The following is an 18,150-nucleotide window of genomic DNA, read 5'->3' as shown; positions in this document are numbered from 1 at the left end:
ACTAACAACAACAGTGGGCAGCCCTGAATCTGTGTAGAGCAGGGCACGGGAGATGCGGTGGTCACCAACCAGACAATGGATCACGTGATCCCACAATGCCCTCTGCACCGCCGATTTGTCTACAAGAACACCGCCACCCACCGCTGTGTTGTGGCAACTTTGTTATTGTTTGCGCTTTTTATTTCGGTGCCACTTCTTAATTTGCTTATTCATTTTAAAATTTTGCTTGGTAGTAGTTGGGGTTCACATTTGCTCGGTGTGTTTGTGTTCGCGCCGCATGGATACGGATCTGTGTCTCATATATACAGGGTGCTTAAAAAAAGATGTTCACACTTACATGGAACTATCGTTTTAATGGAGAAAGAAGGGATAATACCACACTGTAATATGATAACAAATGTGATGTTAACAGCTTCAAAAAGTCAAAGTCTCCACGTGTTTCGCCATCGTTGTCAACGCGTGCCTGGAATCTTCTCCAGGTGGTCTCCAGAGCCCGGAGGAGGCACATTTCTCGCGGTGTTGTTGTTGCAAATTCTCAGAAGTGTGAACAAGTTTTTTGAAGCACCAACCTGTATAATTCATGTACAGCGTTTTGGGATGCTTTTGGCACGAACGACACTATGTAAAATGAAAGGAAATTATTCAGACTAAAAGTGTCATTCACCCTCCACACAGCCTATGGAATGGCTTAATAACCTCAATATTCACGTACAGTAATGTTGCTCGTTTCACCTCGACATTCGAAAGAAGACCGGACAAAAGGATGCGGACCCGCTCTAGACGTGGGAAATGCTTTACTGCACTTTAGAGTGGATCTACGTGAGATTAAGAATACATCAGTGCGTGCGCAAAAGGTCATATTACACAGCATGTGGACATCTATAGAAAGTGACAGTTCCACACCGTGTGCACAAATACTGCAGTGGGAGTAGGCGCTTACATCGCCAGGGCGGGGACACGCCACGTTCCGTGCTCGACTTGCAGACCACGCCGGAGGCACCGCTAACACATTCCTCCTGCGGAGGGAGCTGGTAGGAACGTTGGGTTGCTCGGTCAATGGCCAGGGTCAACGGCGGCGTGGTGTATTCCGCAAATATGCCGTGAGTAGGTTAAACGTTGAGTTTTATAAGGGCACCACGGGGTGACCAGCCCCTCCCCACCCAGCCCTACCCCTCCCAACCCCCACCCAGCCCCACCCTCCCCACCCAGCCACTCTCCACCCTCCCCACCCAGCCCCTCCCCACCCTCCCCTCTCCACCCAGCCCCACCCCTTCAATTTTTGGATGCACGACGGACGGACGGACACAATAATTCCCTGTGTGCTGGTGTAACCAGGAGGTTCCTACCAGTATAAACGTCTGGCAGTCGAATAGCGTTCGTATCGTGAGGCCGCCTGCTGCTGATGAGATGGACGTACGTCAAGACGGAGCTTGCTAGCGCCGCATCAATGCCGTTGATATGATGCACTCACAGAAGGCAATGTGGCCGGTGGGTTTAAAAAAAAAAACTTTATATATATATGAAGGAGACACCGTCCGCTTACCTGTTTTGATACGGTATGTACATTCTCCACAACAATTCAAGTGATTATTTTAAGTTGTGCACTCTTATAGAGGGAGGGGGGTGGGGGATAAATGGTATGATGGGGGCCTGGGAAACTTTCCGGCACGCCGCTGTTGGACATGTGCTTTCTGTGTTGAGTTTAACACGGAGGCTTTCGCGACCAAATTGAAAGAAATAAAAATAATTGTAACCGTTCGGATAGCTACCGACTTAGTGCTGCGTGGAAGCGAATCATCAAATAATACATTGTTTAAATGCATGCCTATACTTCAATAGGGATTAGCGTTGGTACGGCTATTTTAATACACACAATGGACAGGTTAGGACTAGATCAACGGGCTCTCATAATGCACATGCATCATGTACGTTCACTCATTAATCCCCCACCCCACATTATGCAAGAGCGCAGAAGCGTGGTCACCACGTCTACGCCTCTATATAAGGAACGAAACAGTAAGACTTCTCCACAAATCTGGCTGTCGCCTGATGAAGCTAGTTGTAATTACTGGCGAAACGTCGTACTGAGATTGTACATGTTGTGGCTTGGCTCTCCAACACACCGGTGTGCTGTACTAGTGACGAATTGGCACGTTCTGTTTACGTGACAACCATTACTAGTTGGCTGTGTCGGGTGGTGGCGGATTTAACGACACATTTATTTATTTACGCGATCTAACCAAAAAAAACCTCTTATGGATTTCTGTGTTCAGTTTGTTGTCCTTTCCCCGCACCTCCGATTAGCACAGTTGGGCTACGTACGGTGCAAAATACGTTCCACATACATACATCTGTGAAAGAGCTTCACAGCTCATCGGATTCCTCCAGTATATAAATAAGGATTCTGTGGGCAGGGCCGATGCGCTTGGTGTGTGAAGCAGCTGCAGCCGGGGAGTGAGACACGAGGCATCCCAATGTATCGTGCAAAAGGCACACAATGTGTTTTGTTTACTTAGAAGTATATTTTACTTCGAATGAAATACAGACGTTAGGTTCACGTTAATAACACTCAATAAAGTCCATGGTTTGTCTACTATGATCGGGCAATCAGGTAGACCTTGGAAATCGTGGTCAGTGTCTCCAAAGTATTATTTATTTTTTTGTATTTGTATCTCTCCCCTCCAGCCACCAGGTGATCATCTCTCCTTTCCCCTGCAATGTAAAAGACACATTTGGCACACACTCAAATTTACAATGAATATATACAAGTTGAACAAAAAAACGCACACACACCATTAAAATTACAATACACCTAAAAAAACATTCAATCGATCAGTCTATATTATTTTCACCTCTTTGGTTCTTTCGGTAAAGTCACGTAGGTAGAAAAATACAACAAAAATATTATATCATTATTTTTCTACCTACGTGACTTTACCGAAAGAACCAAAGAGTATGGATTCCTGCAGTCACGAAAGCTTCAAATCAAGATTATTTTCACCGTCAGCCATGAACAATCTACTGCTGGATGGTGCTGTCCCAGTCCGTATCAGTCACGAGGGTTGTTTGACCATATTTACACCACGATGGCAAGTGAAGGTTGGGGAAGAGGTATTCGCCCTGGACCGGATCACACCGCCACTCGCCGCTGATGTGAGCCGTGACCCAGGGGTCAAACTCGTGACTAACCAGGTTCATAGTGCAAGGCGCTGACCACTGCCGCCACCGCCGCCACTGCTCCCACCCACGGGGATCTCGCCCATTTGTGAATGGCTCCTTCACAAAGAGCTCGCTAGTTCTTTACGAACTCACGTGGAAATACTTTTTGTGTTCCATCATTCCCACTTACCTTCACACCTAAACTAAACCCTTTTGTCTTCTTGGTTCTTTCGGTAAAGTCACGTAGAAGGGAAGTAATAAAATAATAATAAAAATAAAACATAATAAAATATTATGTTTTATTTTTATTATTTCCCTTCTACGTGACTTTACCGAAAGAACCAAGAAGATGAATCCCTGCAGTCACGAAAGCTTTAAATCGAAATTTAAACCATTTTGTTTACCAGGTAAAGCCCGCTGAGCTGTGAGCTCTTTTTCACAGGCGACCTGTGCACACATGATAGCTCATCCAAGTGGCTTATATCACACGTGGAAATGTAAAGGAGCCAAGTAATCTAAACACACCTTTAGAAATGTGGAGGGAAAAACTGGAGGGCCCAGAGAAAAATTGCATGTAACCACGGGGAAAGAGAGAACACGCAAACTCAAAATAATTATACAACAGGCGTCATCTGGCTGTCGCCTGATGAAGCTGGTTGTAATTACTGGCGAAACGTCGAGCTCAGATTGTAAATGTTGTGGCTTGGCTCTCCAACACACCCGGTGTGCTGTACTAGTGACGAATTGGCACGTTCTGTTTACGTGACAACCCTTACTAGTTGGCTGTGCCGGGTGGTGGCGGATTTAACGACACATTTATTTATTTACGCGATCTAACAAAAAAAAACCTCTTATGGATTTCTGTGTTCAGTTTGTTGTCCTTTCCCCGCACCTCCGATTAGCACAGTTGGGCTACGTACGGTGCAAAATACGTTCCACATACATACGTACATCTGTGAAAGAGCTTCACAGCTCATCGGATTCCTCCAGTATATAAATAATGATTCTGTGGGCAGGGCCGATGCGCTTGGTGTGTGAAGCAGCTGCAGCCGGGGAGTGAGACACGAGGCATCCCAATGTATCGTGCAAAAGGCACACAATGTGTTTTGTTTACTTAGAAGTATATTTTACTTCGAATGAAATACAGACGTTAGGTTCACGTTAATAACACTCAATAAAGTCCATGGTTTGTCTACTATGATCGGGCAATCAGGTAGACCTTGGAAATCGTGGTCAGTGTCTCCAAAGTATTATTTATTTTTTTGTATTTGTATCTCTCCCCTCCAGCCACCAGGTGATCATCTCTCCTTTCCCCTGCAATGTAAAAGACACATTTGGCACACACTCAAATTTACAATGAATATATACAAGTTGAACAAAAAAACGCACACACACCATTAAAATCACAATACACCTAAAAAAAACATTCAATCGATCAGTCTATATTATTTTCACCTCTTTGGTTCTTTCGGTAAAGTCACGTAGGTAGAAAAATAAAACAAAAAATATTATATCATTATTTTTCTACCTACGTGACTTTACCGAAAGAACCAAAGAGTATGGATTCCTGCAGTCACGAAAGCTTCAAATCAAGATTATTTTCACCGTCAGCCATGAACAATCTACTGCTGGATGGTGCTGTCCCAGTCCGTATCAGTCACGAGGGTTGTTTGACCATATTTACACCACGATGGCAAGTGAAGGTTGGGGTAGAGGTTTTCGCCCTGGACCGGATCACACCGCCACTCGCCGCTGATGTGAGCCGTGACCCAGGGGTCAAACTCGTGACTAACCAGGTTCATAGTGCAAGGCGCTGACCACTGCCGCCACCGCCGCCACTGCTCCCACCCACGGGGATCTCGCCCATTTGTGAATGGCTCCTTCACAAAAGAGCTCGCTAGTTCTTTACGAACTCACGTGGAAATACTTTTTGTGTTCCATCATTCCCACTTACCTTCACACCTAAACTAAACCATTTTGTCTTCTTGGTTCTTTCGGTAAAGTCACGTAGAAGGGAAGTAATAAAATAATAATAAAAATAAAACATAATAAAATATAATGTTTTGTATTTATTATTTTATTATTTCCCTTCTACGTGACTTTACCGAAAGAACCAAGAAGATGAATCCCTGCAGTCACGAAAGCTTTAAATCGAAATTTAAACCATTTTGTTTACCAGGTAAAGCCCGCTGAGCTGTGAGCTCTTTTTCACAGGCGACCTGTGCACACATGATAGCTCATCCAAGTGGCTTATATCACACGTGGAAATGTAAAGGAGCCAAGTAATCTAAACACACCTTTAGAAATGTGGAGGGAAAAACTGGAGGGCCCAGAGAAAAATTGCATGTAACCACGGGGAAAGAGAGAACACGCAAACTCAAAATAATTATAAAACAGGCGTCATCTGGCTGTCGCCTGATGAAGCTGGTTGTAATTACTGGCGAAACGTCGAGCTCAGATTGTAAATGTTGTGGCTTGGCTCTCCAACACACCCGGTGTGCTGTACTAGTGACGAATTGGCCACGTTCTGTTTACGTGACAACCCTTACTAGTTGGCTGTGCCGGGTGGTGGCGGGTTTGAACGACACATTTATATATTTACGCGATATAACCCAAAACAACTCTATTATGGATCATTTAACGGATCCCTAACGCCAACCCTTACCTTGACGGTGACGGTTCCACGACAGCTCAGCAAATAGCTTCCGATTTGCTGCAGGATACTGCTCGTGCTTGGGCTGCATTGGATCTTCAGAGCTTCACACAAAAAACAAAGACAAAGATCCCCCGTATAGCCTTCACAGACTGTTGGGGCAAGTACTGTTAGCGAGCACCTATGAAGACCAGCACGGCACACGAGGGATGTGGGTGGTCAACACCACGCCCGGCCGCCTTTGTCTCCCTAGTGGTGATATGTACGCCCCGCACCAGTTACTCATTTTAGGCTGAGTCGACTTAGAGGAGACCTAGGACCGGTTCAAAAAATTGTCGTGTTGGCTGTGAGTGGGAATCGAACTCGGGCCGCCGGGTTCGTAGCGCGGCACGCTAACCACCACACTATCGCTTCACACACGAACACACACGTCGGAACCATATCAGGGAACCCGTTGTAATCTTGCAAAACACAAATGCATTTCGCCCATCAAGAGCGAGGCAAGATTTGAGGAATTTGGAAGATTGAAAAATATCTAGATTTAACTGAGAAATGGAATTTGCTTCGCGAGGGAGCATTGCGCAAGTGGACACTGTGTTTCTCACTTGACTGAAACACGATTTCCCAGAATTAAATATGTCGGCAACTTTTGATCATTTAATTTTAATACAAATCATTTTATGGGTTGTTAAATACTCATTTTGCTGTGGGTTCTTCTTTCAAAAGTTTCGCCATTTTATTTGTATAAAACACGAGCAGGCCGCCCATCTTTTGGACATAATTGTCCATCTGTCCCTTCAGCCAGCCAGCCAGCCAGATAAAACCTTTTCCTAGAATAGCATTCCCGCACATCCTGAGGACATCGCCGTCCGTCCATCTGTCCCTCCCTCCCTCCCTCCACAAATGCGCGAGACACCCTATCCAACGCAGAAGGGGCAGAGGATATGAGTCCGCATTCTGCTGTACTGCCTTCTACTGGAAAGCCAGCATGTGGCATCTCGACGTCCACGGGAAGGGAGTTCCACAACAATTGTGTGGTCCACCAACCCTCACTGCCTCCACAGCGCTGGCTTAGAGGCGTGCGTAGCCACCACGGCACGTGAGAGGAACCGGGAGTATTTGTGAACTCCCACACACGTGAGGAGAGGAGGCCTGAAGGTCTACTCAGCAGACTGAGGTAAGTGCACGGAGCTGGAACTGCTCAGATTCTGCGTGCAAATCCATGCTGCCACTGCCTGTGATTAAACTAGGTTATCAAGTGTAAACTATGAACTAAAAATGTGTTTACATGTACGAGGTAAGGCCCACTGAGCTATGTAGCTCTTTTTCAGAAGCGACCCGGCCACACATGATAACCCACGACCTCCTGCATGCCAGGCGAGGGTCACCGGTGACTGCACAAAAACACGATCATGTTAAATTTGGTTCAGCACGTAATTTGGCTAAGTTCCACCTCTGAAAATATAAATATCGGTTTGATTGTTACGCGACGCACGTTACTCTCATATGCAGAGCGGGTGAGGAAAGTTCTTTGTCTCTACTTGGCGGACCTGAAGACATTTGAAGGTGTCTCAGAGGTAGCTCTGTGAGATCTGCTTTTGTGGGCCATTCCCTCAACCGATGGGTTGTACTGCCCTGAGAGAGATCTGAATGGGCACTTTGTCTTGTGACTTTATGCTGAAAGAACTATCGTAGTAACTGGGAGGAAATCAATAAATACAATGACGTTAATACAGATTCTGTGTGGTTACATCATAGATCAGCAAGTTTGCGAGTCTCACAGTGGACATTGAAATCGGTGTGTGAGTCACATCACTTTGATTCCAAAGTGCTAGATTGCAAGCATATTGTAGATGCTTCAAAATGTTCGTACAAGCCCCACCACAATAACCACCATTAGAATGCAAAACGATGTGGATTTTGAAGTACAATCTAAAGTGCGGCTGCATCTCAAGAAGCCACAAAGACTGGGGACATATGCCCGCGTGTGGAGAATTTGAAGAGGTTATCTTATTACTTGTCGGGAATGACGGATGCAATTCTGCAGGGCTGAGAGGGAGTTGGGATGACAGTATGATAGAATCGTCGATGTGGGCAGGTTGCAAAGAGAGAGAGAGCGAGACGGTCATAGGTAGAATGGGGAAGTATATTCATATTCTTAGGTTTTTTCGGTAAAGTCACGTAGGTAAAAAATGAAACTTAAAATTAATAAAAGTAAAATAAAAATAAAATAAAAATCACGACGTTTCTCTTGATACAGCTATCGTGCTGTGACTGTTCCACCTGAAGACGGAAGCTTGTGTTGCCTCCGAAACGTCGTGATTTTTATAAAAGTAAAATAAAAATAAAATATAAATCACGACGTTTCGGAGGCAACACAAGCTTCCGTCTTCAGGTGGAAGCTTGTGTTGCCTCTGAAACGTCGTGATTTTTATTTTATTTTTATTTTACTTTTATTAATTTTAATTTTTTACCTACGTGACTTTACCGAAAAAACCTAAGAATATGAATCCTTGTAGTCACGAAAGCTTCAAATCTAGAAATAATGGGGAGGTCTTGAGCTTGGACTTTCACAGGGAGTGGGGATCTCAGCAGTGCAGATGATCACAGGCAGTAGGATCAGCTGCAGGGAAAAAGCAAGCTCTCACTGAGCGACGGTTCACCGATGTATGTGGGCGCCGCGGTAGCGAGATGTTCACTCCCCCACCTGGTACACAGGAGGTCGTGGGTTCAATCCCGACCCTGACGCCTGCTGCTGTATATTTGGAGTTTGCATGTTCTCCCCGTGGTCATGTGGATTTTTCTCCAGGTCCTCCAGTTTTTCCCTCTACATTTAGAAACGTGCGTTTAGAGTCTGTGGCTGCTATAGATTTCCACACGATAAGCCACTTCGGGGAGCTATCATTTGTGGCCAGGTCGCTTCTCAAAACGCTTCTAAAAACAGATATATAGCCCAGTGGACCTCACCTGGCACAATCTTTTTTTTAATGCACACCCTTGACGTTCCCATGGAAACTGGACACTAAACTAACAGCTCCATGCCCCCTTCAGCCCCCCCGCTCCCCTCTCGCGAGCCTCCCCCATCCAGCCTCAGGCTGCCACCCAGAGCGGTCCACCGCCACTCACCACTTGATGTCCTCTCTGAAACATTTCCACGAGCACTTGGGAATACTCCTCCACACTCAAGAGCACATCGCTGTGATTGCACGACGCTTTGGAGGGTTCCTGCCTTAACATCTGCATATTAAACTATAGCCTGCCTGGGTGTTTATTTAAACAGTCGAATAGCACCTCGAGGCTGAATGACTCCACGCCTAGAATCATACGACCTATGACCTTTTAAAAAATCTCAGCAGCTAAGGAGCCTGCTTCGTGCCTGGATTGGGTGCCCACCAATGCAAGCCAGGTGTTGTGGGCGGGTGACCGTGAGGCCTGCAAGATACCTGGAGATGGCGCATACAGATTCGGTCCACTCACTAGATTGAGCCCGAGTCTATCTGCGGAGTGAACGTATTTGTGCGGAGCTTTGAATGTTACCCACCACATACGCGTCAGTTTTCTCCAGGTACTCCGGATTTTCTCTCTACACCCCGGCTCTCTCCTGAAACACTCATTCACGGCATTGGCCAAACACCCCAATGCAGGGCTCTCCTGAAGAAGTCTTATGAGCTCGGCAAGGCTCATCTGGCTAAATACCCAGTAAACATGTAACGTTGGGCCAAAATTGGTCCAACGTTAATCAACATTGCATGCTTACTACGTAAGTTATTATTTTTAATCGCGTCCAAAGGTTGTGCAATTAGGCACCTTCACTTGTAGACTCCATGCGCGAAGCGGTGTTTACTGTGTCTCCAAACAAGCAGTAGCGTGGCATCTTCGTGCCCACCACGCCAGCGACGACCGGGCCTGATCACGTGAAGCGGGGGGCGCGAATGGAGTCGCACACACACAGAGAGAGACTCTGTACCAAAGCCGTTTGTCTCAACTAGGACAGAGAAATTAAGGTAAACAATATTCATCATAACACTTACATTTTACGTTGCGTCAGTCATGCTAATGGCATCCCATAAATGAAGGAAGTGCTCATCATCTCAAACTTGCTGACAATGAAGTAAAAATAGCAAGCGATGGACATGAACTACGAGAAATGGTTGAAGAACTTCAAAAAGGGATGCAAATTCTGGGCTAAATATAACTACGAGGGAAATACATCACGCGCTGAACAAAACCGTTGGAGGGGCACAAATGTAAAACTTTACTGCGTGGGTCCTCTATTATATCTTGGCCAATTATAATTATTAAAGGCACACCAGGATCAAAATGCTCAACACACGGAGGTGCGCAAGAGCAGGCGCAAGTGGTTGTATTCGTTCACATTGAGCGTGCAAAATAACCAACCAAAGTGCCCAGAGGATAACGCTTCCAATGAGTTTGTGTTGTCTGCTATGACCGATGGCTATGAAACATGGGAGACCGACAGAGAAAATGGAACCACAAAGTGAAAAGTGCACAGAGAGGCAATTGCAGTCGAGACGCACGCTGGGGCCGACACGGCAGAGGCTGGCGCGTGGGACAGGGAACAAGCAACACATTGGAGACATCATTCTGAGTGTTTATAAAAGAGTGGACGCGGGCAGGACACGTCACGGCCAGGCGGGATGATGGCCGATGGAAAAGACCGGTGACGGAATGGCAGCCAAAGGAGGGAACGCGCCCAAGAGGATCACCGCAACGGAGGTGGCCTGTCGACATCGGTTCATGAGCAGGAGCAGGAGAGGCTGTGACGTTGATTCGCAAGCTTCGAGGCACAACAGGAGTGGACTTCCCAGCCTCGGACACACGAGTACTCTCAATGTGTCTGCGTCTGTATGTATCTTGATACATCTGCTTGTGAACGTTTGCTTTTGTATGATTCAGTGTGCGTGCCCGAGGTTTGTTTATGTGTACGTGAGGAGTGGTGGCGCAGTGGTGAGCGCATTGTGCTAAGAAACCAGTGACCCGAGTTAATTTCCCGCTCATGACCAATAATTACAGGGGTGAATATTTTAACCGATCCCGGGCCTCCCCTCGGTCGATGCAGTCTCAAATGAGTACCTGGTGCTGTGTGTAAACATCGCCACTAGAGAGACAAAGGCGGCCGGGCGTGGTGCTGGCCACCCACCACCCCATGTAGGCGCTCGCTGACAGCGCTTGCCCCCCCCAGCGGCAATTTCCCCTACGTGGCACAAGGTTTACGTGGCACCGGCCGGCAATTGGGCATCGTTTGGCAACTCAATTCTTGCGTGTGGTGGCAATGTGCTCAGGGGCTCAATGCCAATGTCGAGGTCTGCTCACCACGAGAGGGCCTAGAGGTAGGTGCAACAGACTGCAGTGGTTTTACTCTCTGGTCCACAGTTCGGGTTGCATGGGCACGGTCGCCTTGTGGCGCGTGTCTTGAACGTTCCGTTACGTGCAGGAGATGTGCGCATCGGCCTGCTGTCGATGATGATCAGAGGCGATTGATGGTTCCACCACCAGCGTCTTCGAGGAGGAATGTCAAAGCCAGGAGGTGTGATGTTTGCCAACACTGGGCAATGTGAGGAATGGGTGTGTGTGTGTCACCTGTGTGAATTCCTGCCCTGATCTTCAACTGCATCTCGGGTTTGTGTGGAATGACAAACGCCTGGCACACGTTCACCAGATCGAGAGCCATATTTGCGGTCTCAACGGCGTGCTGATTGTGGTTTTCATTGGGCACTCCTGAAACGACCATATCTGGAATAAATAAAAAATAATTTTAAAACACATCACACGTGTACACAAAAAAAACACACACGTACACAAAAAACACACGTAGATAATCATCTAACCAAGCATAGAGACAGAGGCGGCGACGCTGCTCAGTGTTATCCAATTTGAGAAATTTGCGGTGACATTTTTCATACTCGGGAAAAATATGGGCCATGATGCCGGGCACGCAGTGACCTACTGTTTTCGAATGTACGTATGGACGTGCTTTGAACTTCCTTCGCACCGTACGTAGCCGACCGTGCTAATCTCATGGAGTGAGGGGATCTTTAACGTCCACCGTGAAACAGACGGCGTTTGTTTTACAGGAAATGTTGCACACGACTGCAGTATTTGCCGGGGCAGCCTGCCACAATCGAACTGCGAACCCCTCCAACGAGCGACAAAACGCTCTCTAAAACGAAACTTTTTATTTTACCAGGTAAGGTTGAACTATACGGCTCTTTTTCAGAAGCGACTTGGCCACAAATGATAGCTCAACGAAGTGGTTTATCACGTGGAAATTTAAAGCTGCTTTTAACGCGCGATGTTGATTCTAAATGTGGAGGGGAAACCCGGAGGACTCGGAGAAAAAACCACGCGGCCACGAGGAGAGAGACACGCAAACTCCACATATACAGCAGCAGGCGTCAGGGTCGGGATCGAACCCACGACCTCCCATATACCAGGCGAGGTAGTCAACATCTCGCCACTGCAGCCATGTCACCGCCCGACTGATGGTGGTGGTGAAGAGAAGCGATGACTCACAGGCATCTCCTATGGTCTCCACTTTGTACACATCGTAGTTGTCGATGATCCCGTCGAAGGACGTGTACAGCTTGTTCAGGAAGTCCACCACTTCGTAGGGGGTGCTCGAACTGGACAGCTGCGTGAAGCCAACGATGTCGCTGTACGGAGGACCAGACGTTCGTGTCGAGCGTCGGTGTAAAATAACGAACGTTTTTAACCGAAGCCTTCTCGACGTGGACACGCAACTCATGCAAATGTACACACACAGTCATTCAACTTTAAACATCATCATCATCATCATTTTCAGCCAGCTGCGGTGGCACCGTGGGAAGGACGCTTCGACACGCGCCCACAGAGGTTCCGAGGTCCAACCACAATCTGGGGTCAAGTCAGCCGATGACACTTTCATGGCCAATAAAAAGGGAAACGACTCTGTGAGAAGACTAAGACATTGGTAGTTGCTATGAGATACTGGCCACCCAACAAATCTCCACATTCAAAAGACGCAAACACCATTCCCATTGCTCATTTGGGAGACAATTTGACTTTGCTTTTTGGTAATTCTTGGGACACTCCTCTAGTAAAAGGCAATGCGTGCATCTTGTGTTGCAGGCGTTTGTGTGCAATTACACAAGCAAGCCATGCACGCATTATTCACCTCCGATGAGCACGGTTGGCTACGTGCAGTGCAAAAAAAGTTCAGCATCCATACATACAGTCTTCTTCTAGCGCATGGCAAGTCTGTGCAAATCACGCGTCCAACTTTAAGTCTGCGAGCCCCGCGATAGCTTCGGGAGCAGCCGCGACCAATACTGCTCAGCCCGCCGGAGAGAGAGCGGGCGAAGGATGCAGCCGTCCGCGATACAGGTTCCGCTGGCTGGTGCGGGTGGCCGCAGTCACACCGTCGGTCGTCTTTCATTCTCGACTCGTGGAGGAGGAGGGGTGGCGCAGCAGCGGTTGACGGAGCACCGCAAGTTTCCTTGTCAGACCAAGCGGCTGTAGAGTGTTGCAGGCAGTGCTACCACACCGAGGCCCACGGGCCAAGCGGGGCCCACGGGGAATTTGGAAAGGGGCCTCTCCGTCTCGCTCCTTCGCACCGGGGACCATGCCAACCACCCCGTGCCACTGTTTACAAAGCCAGGATTATTTGATTCTTGGAAGTTGACCCGATTCTCTAGATTATAAGACACTCCGGAAAGCAAGACGCACCCCCCAAACTGATGCCCGGTGTCAATAAAGTTATAGAAATATGGTTACACACATAAAGACAAAGATCTCCCGTGTAGCCTTGACAAACTTTTGGGGCAAGTGCTGTTAGCAATGAAGGCCAGTAGGGCACACGAGGGGGTGGGTGGACAGCACCACGTCCGGCCGCTTTTTTCTCCCCAGTGACGATGTTGACACACCGCACCAGGTACTCATTTGAGGCTGACTTCGGGGAGGCCCAGGACAGGTTCAGATAATCATCACTGGTGCTGGCCGCGATTGGGAATCAAACCTGGGTCGCTGGGTTCGCAGCGCAGTGCGTCAACCGCTGCACCACCGCTCTCCACAATTGTACACTCATACCCGGGGAATACGGCACAAGCCGTGTCCTATCATAGTTGCATTGTCCTACAGAATGCTGATGCCTTTAAAATATCGCTATTCAAATTAGAGTTGGATGTTGATGAATGACTGCGTTTCTGTCATTTATGCTCCCCTCCAGAAATAACCCAACCATGCATGTCATTATAGGGAAGCATTATTAATTGGGTGGTCCCAGGAGGGGCTCACGGAGTGTGATTAATCGGTGGTTTTAAGAAACTTTCGCGGATGTCGGTGACAAAAGCTCAGTCAGAATCTTCCTCCTCGGCAACTTGTTTTGATGTTAACACTAATGTTCCAGTCAAACTGATCGCGTGATATATTACTGCCGATGTGATTAACATATTTTTTTCGTATTTTCACAGAATTCATTTCAACTACAATATCAGTCATCATTTTCCCAATAATTATATTTGTATACCGATAAGCGCGAGAACATTACTAATGTGAATTGTAATTTGTCAAGCTGGGTGTCCGGTCAATGGCTCCCACTGTAATCCAGCACCACGGAGAAAAGGGCTCGTGGAGAGTGCACATTTGTAAAATGTAAAACCACGCTGGGCTGCAAGGTGTCTCGGAGATGGCAGCACAGCAAGTGGGTTCCCTCACATATCCACGCAGAGCTTTGAGCATTATCCTCCTCATACGCGTAGCAGTTCTCCAGATACATGAGTTTCCTAACACACGTCACGCGTCTATATTTTCGACGTCTATATATATTTTTTTTCATAGTTATTTCCCCGCATTTTTTCATCTTGACTGCGCTATCGGCATCACGTCCTCACAGGACGAAGATTCCATTCGGATCTCACGCGAAGCAGTGCCGAGCCTTAATTGTTAGAGAGGCGGCCCGCGGAAGCGGACATCAGAGAGCTACTTCTGAGAAACATTCACGTGACCTCTGCCACACACACACAGGAGGGGGCAGCACTCGCTCACCCACTCGTACGACAGTCAGACCGATGTTGTTAATTCTCTGGGCTGGAGCACAGACACATTTACCGCGGAACCAACATTTTGCGTGATGTGTTTTTTTTTTATCGCAGTCGTTGGTGACCTGGCTGAAACCGTCAACAGTTCAGTCGAGAACTCAGGGGATCTCGGCGGTGCCAGGTCAGCGCTCCGACCTATGAGCCAATCAGGCACCTCTGCCAAAACGTGGACAGTAATTGGTCGAACATCCCAATGCAGGAGGAGCCATCTGATAAGACTCCTGAATCTCATCGAGGCTTTCCCGCAAAGAGTAAGCGGCGTTATTTTTAACGACTCTCGCAATTCTAAACAGTGCATTGTACGGCACTTCTTCACGTGACACGAAGAAAGGCCATTTCCCGAAAAACATAGCCTATTATTACAGATTTCTCCTGTTAAAACCACAGTGTTCCTGACGAATGTCTCGAGTATAGTTGTTGTTTGTGCTTGTGCACTGCCGCCAACACAGCAGCAGCAGCAGCATCATCACCAAATAATTTGCGTGTTGTAGTTTGCTACCTGAAAAACACAGTGGCACTTGCATAGCTCTGAGCCTTCGTCACCCTCCCTTGCCTCAGATCATCTGCAATCTGCTTCGGTAACATACCTGGGACAAGAAAACATGGGAGGTGGGGGGGAGGTGGTGAGAAGGGGGCGGGGGGGTCGATGCCCAGTGTCACCCGAAGGCAAAGGGTCGGGATCCAAATTAACACCAAAAGCCATTTCTTCTCGAATTCGGTCAACAAGTTCACTATTTCAAGAGCCGCAACGCACAGCGTGGTGAATACAAGACGGCGGTCTTTGATAAGTGACGTCGTGAAGACGCAGTCCTTAAAGAGCCGTGCGGGATTCCGGAGCCGCGGGTTGCCGACCCCGGCAAAAATTATAAAAGAAAATAAAAAAGCAAGCACCGGATATGCCACTACGACGATGACGCGCTGCTTTGTTGCCGCGGTTTCAAGGTCGGAATCCGGCAGGCCGCCCCGGTTATCACTGCAGTGTGTAGCGTATTAACCGTGACCAAACAATAACACCCGTGCCATGTGCTTCAAGAGTTGGTTGTTAGAAATGTCGCGACGTCACTCGAGAAAGGGTAGGCCCATTGCGTCATTAGGCCCAACTTGAAGAATGGCCCGCAGATGACTCAATCGTGATTACACATCGCGACATCGCCCCCTGGTGTGAAACTACAGTCGGCTACGTCTGCGAGGCACAGCGCCTTCGTGATGAGTCTTGCGCGATAAAAATGGCGAAAATACTAAATGTTCTCAATTATTATTAAATCATTGTTTTATTTTCGTTATCTCCGTTTTCCAAATCTCCCATTCTACTCCCGGAGAAAGAGTACAGAAATTACCAGCCTCTGAGTAACCAACAACTAACCCTTTATCGTCACATATCACTTGTACACTGGTCCGCACCCTGCATTTTGAGCTGCTTTACCAACTCGCATTGACCAAGGTGGTGAAGTATAACCAAATAACCCCCATGACCCGCACAGCGTGGGGGAGGTCCTCATCCAGCAGTGGATTGACACAGGGGCTGTGCGCGATCGTGTCCGTACGGGTGGCCTACTGTATAGCAGCCGATCCGTCTTCTGTTTTTCCAGCACGAGGTCTTGCGTTCGTTCAGCGACGACCGACTCCAAGTGCTTGCTGTACTTTTCCATCTGGAATGAAGCAAAGGGGTGGGGGGGAAGACGATTCAAGCGTGAATGCATTCACTGCCGTCGCGGTGTTCGGTACCGCAGACCTTGCTGCACGTCCGAACAAGGGACGTAACAAGCTGCCAAGGCAGTGGTCCTAGACATCAGATGCTCTGTGCTGCTTCAAGGCTTGGCCAAGATTATTATGTTATGAACTATGAGCTGATTTATTTTCGCGGGTAAGGCCCACTGAGCTACGTAGCTCTTTATCCAGACGCGACCCGGCCACAAGTGATAGCTCAACGAAATGGTTTACCATTTTGCGGAAATGTAAAGCAGCCAAATACTCTCAACGCATGTTTTTTTTTAAATGTGAAGGGAAAAACCGGGGGACCCAGGGGAAAATGCACGCGCAAACTCCAAACAAACATACAGGCTTCAGGGTCGGGATCGAACCCACGCCCTCCTGTATGCCACGCGAGGTAGTTAACATCTCATAGCCACCATGGCATCCAAGATGCACAGGAATGCTGGCTCCCACAAATCGCGTGGGCGCTTGAACTCCACAAAGATTCTGGGCTTAGTGAGCGAAGAGCCTTCTTTACGTCCACTTGTACTGTGCCGCATTTCTTCGGGGTTTGCGCACAAGTGAGGCATGCGAGGCAGATTCAAAGGCCACAGCGAAACAAAATTGTCAACGTTTTTATTGCATTTCCACATTGTGGCAGCTGGCTGAACAAGAACAAATCAACTGGCATATTTGCCCACGTGACAACTTGATTTGAGTGTCTCTGTCAGGTGGTGGAGGATTTTAGTTTTTGTTTTCTGTCCTTCCCCCGCATCTCCGATTAGCACGGTTGGCTACGTACGGTGTGAAATAAGTTCAACACACACATTATTCACTCTTGCGATGATCATGTCTGATACAGAAGGGCTTGCCACCAACACGGACACTGCCCATAAGGCGAGAACTCAATGCCTGGCTGACAGCCCCTCTGCCATGCGGTGTCGCCCCAGGTCAAGAGGCTGCGGCAAATTCCAGCAGATGCCGTCAAAGAGCGACACAGCATGATGCACACTGGGTACACACAGGTGTTGATTTAGTCGGCATTTATTTGTTAAATTAGTCACGATCTTAGTCTATCCCACCACAGCTTGTGGAATTGTCGTCAAGTCTTCGTCTGTGGATTGCATTCACCATTAATTCCCAGAGTGGAGTCGACAGAGGCAGTCGTAAGGTTTAGCTTTACCCTTGGTCACTGGATGTTGGAGTGAGGGCCGCGATGCATTTGACTCTCTGCTGCATTGTTAGCGAGGTGCCCGTCTGGCTCAAGAGCCAAGAGGCACCGATCAGCGCCACCGAAATCCTGGGTTTGAATCAGACGCTCGTGGTGAATGAATCCGGCTTCTCAAGTGGGGGGACCGCTGCCAATCTCAGCACGGTGACCGCTCACAACAACTCCACGACCGATACATTGTTTTTAAATTGATTAGTCCTGAATTTCAAACTTAATGCGAACATTAATGTTAATGAAAGACAGTTTGAACATTTGTTCAAATCAATGATATAACCATGTGTTAATTGTTCAAATAAATATAATGGTTCAATGTGTTTGGA

At 47.7% G+C, this 18,150-nt stretch overlaps 1 protein-coding gene across 1 annotated transcript in view; it reads right to left on the bottom strand.

Moving 5' to 3' along the window:
- Positions 1-1,831: 1,831 nt before the first annotated feature.
- LOC144733404 (atrial natriuretic peptide receptor 1-like) overlaps positions 1,832-18,150 on the bottom strand; it is a 59,836-nt gene continuing 43,517 nt past the window's right edge. The window contains exons 17-24 of the mRNA XM_078615315.1: positions 16,463-16,556; positions 15,407-15,494; positions 12,347-12,486; positions 11,414-11,566; positions 9,620-9,718; positions 5,825-5,916; positions 4,379-4,473; positions 1,832-2,712 (exon numbers count right to left, since the gene is read on the bottom strand). Of these exons, the coding sequence (XP_078471441.1) occupies positions 4,414-4,473; positions 5,825-5,916; positions 9,620-9,718; positions 11,414-11,566; positions 12,347-12,486; positions 15,407-15,494; positions 16,463-16,556 (726 nt within the window). The 3' untranslated portion in view covers positions 1,832-2,712; positions 4,379-4,413. The remainder of the gene's footprint in view (positions 2,713-4,378; positions 4,474-5,824; positions 5,917-9,619; positions 9,719-11,413; positions 11,567-12,346; positions 12,487-15,406; positions 15,495-16,462; positions 16,557-18,150) is intronic.

Source organism: Lampetra planeri, chromosome 46 (assembly GCF_965212315.1).
Source record: "Lampetra planeri chromosome 46, kcLamPlan1.2.h2, whole genome shotgun sequence".
NCBI lineage: Eukaryota > Metazoa > Chordata > Hyperoartia > Petromyzontiformes > Petromyzontidae > Lampetra > Lampetra planeri.
Note: the sequence above shows the minus strand (reverse complement) of the source record. Positions and strands in the feature narration are given on the sequence as shown.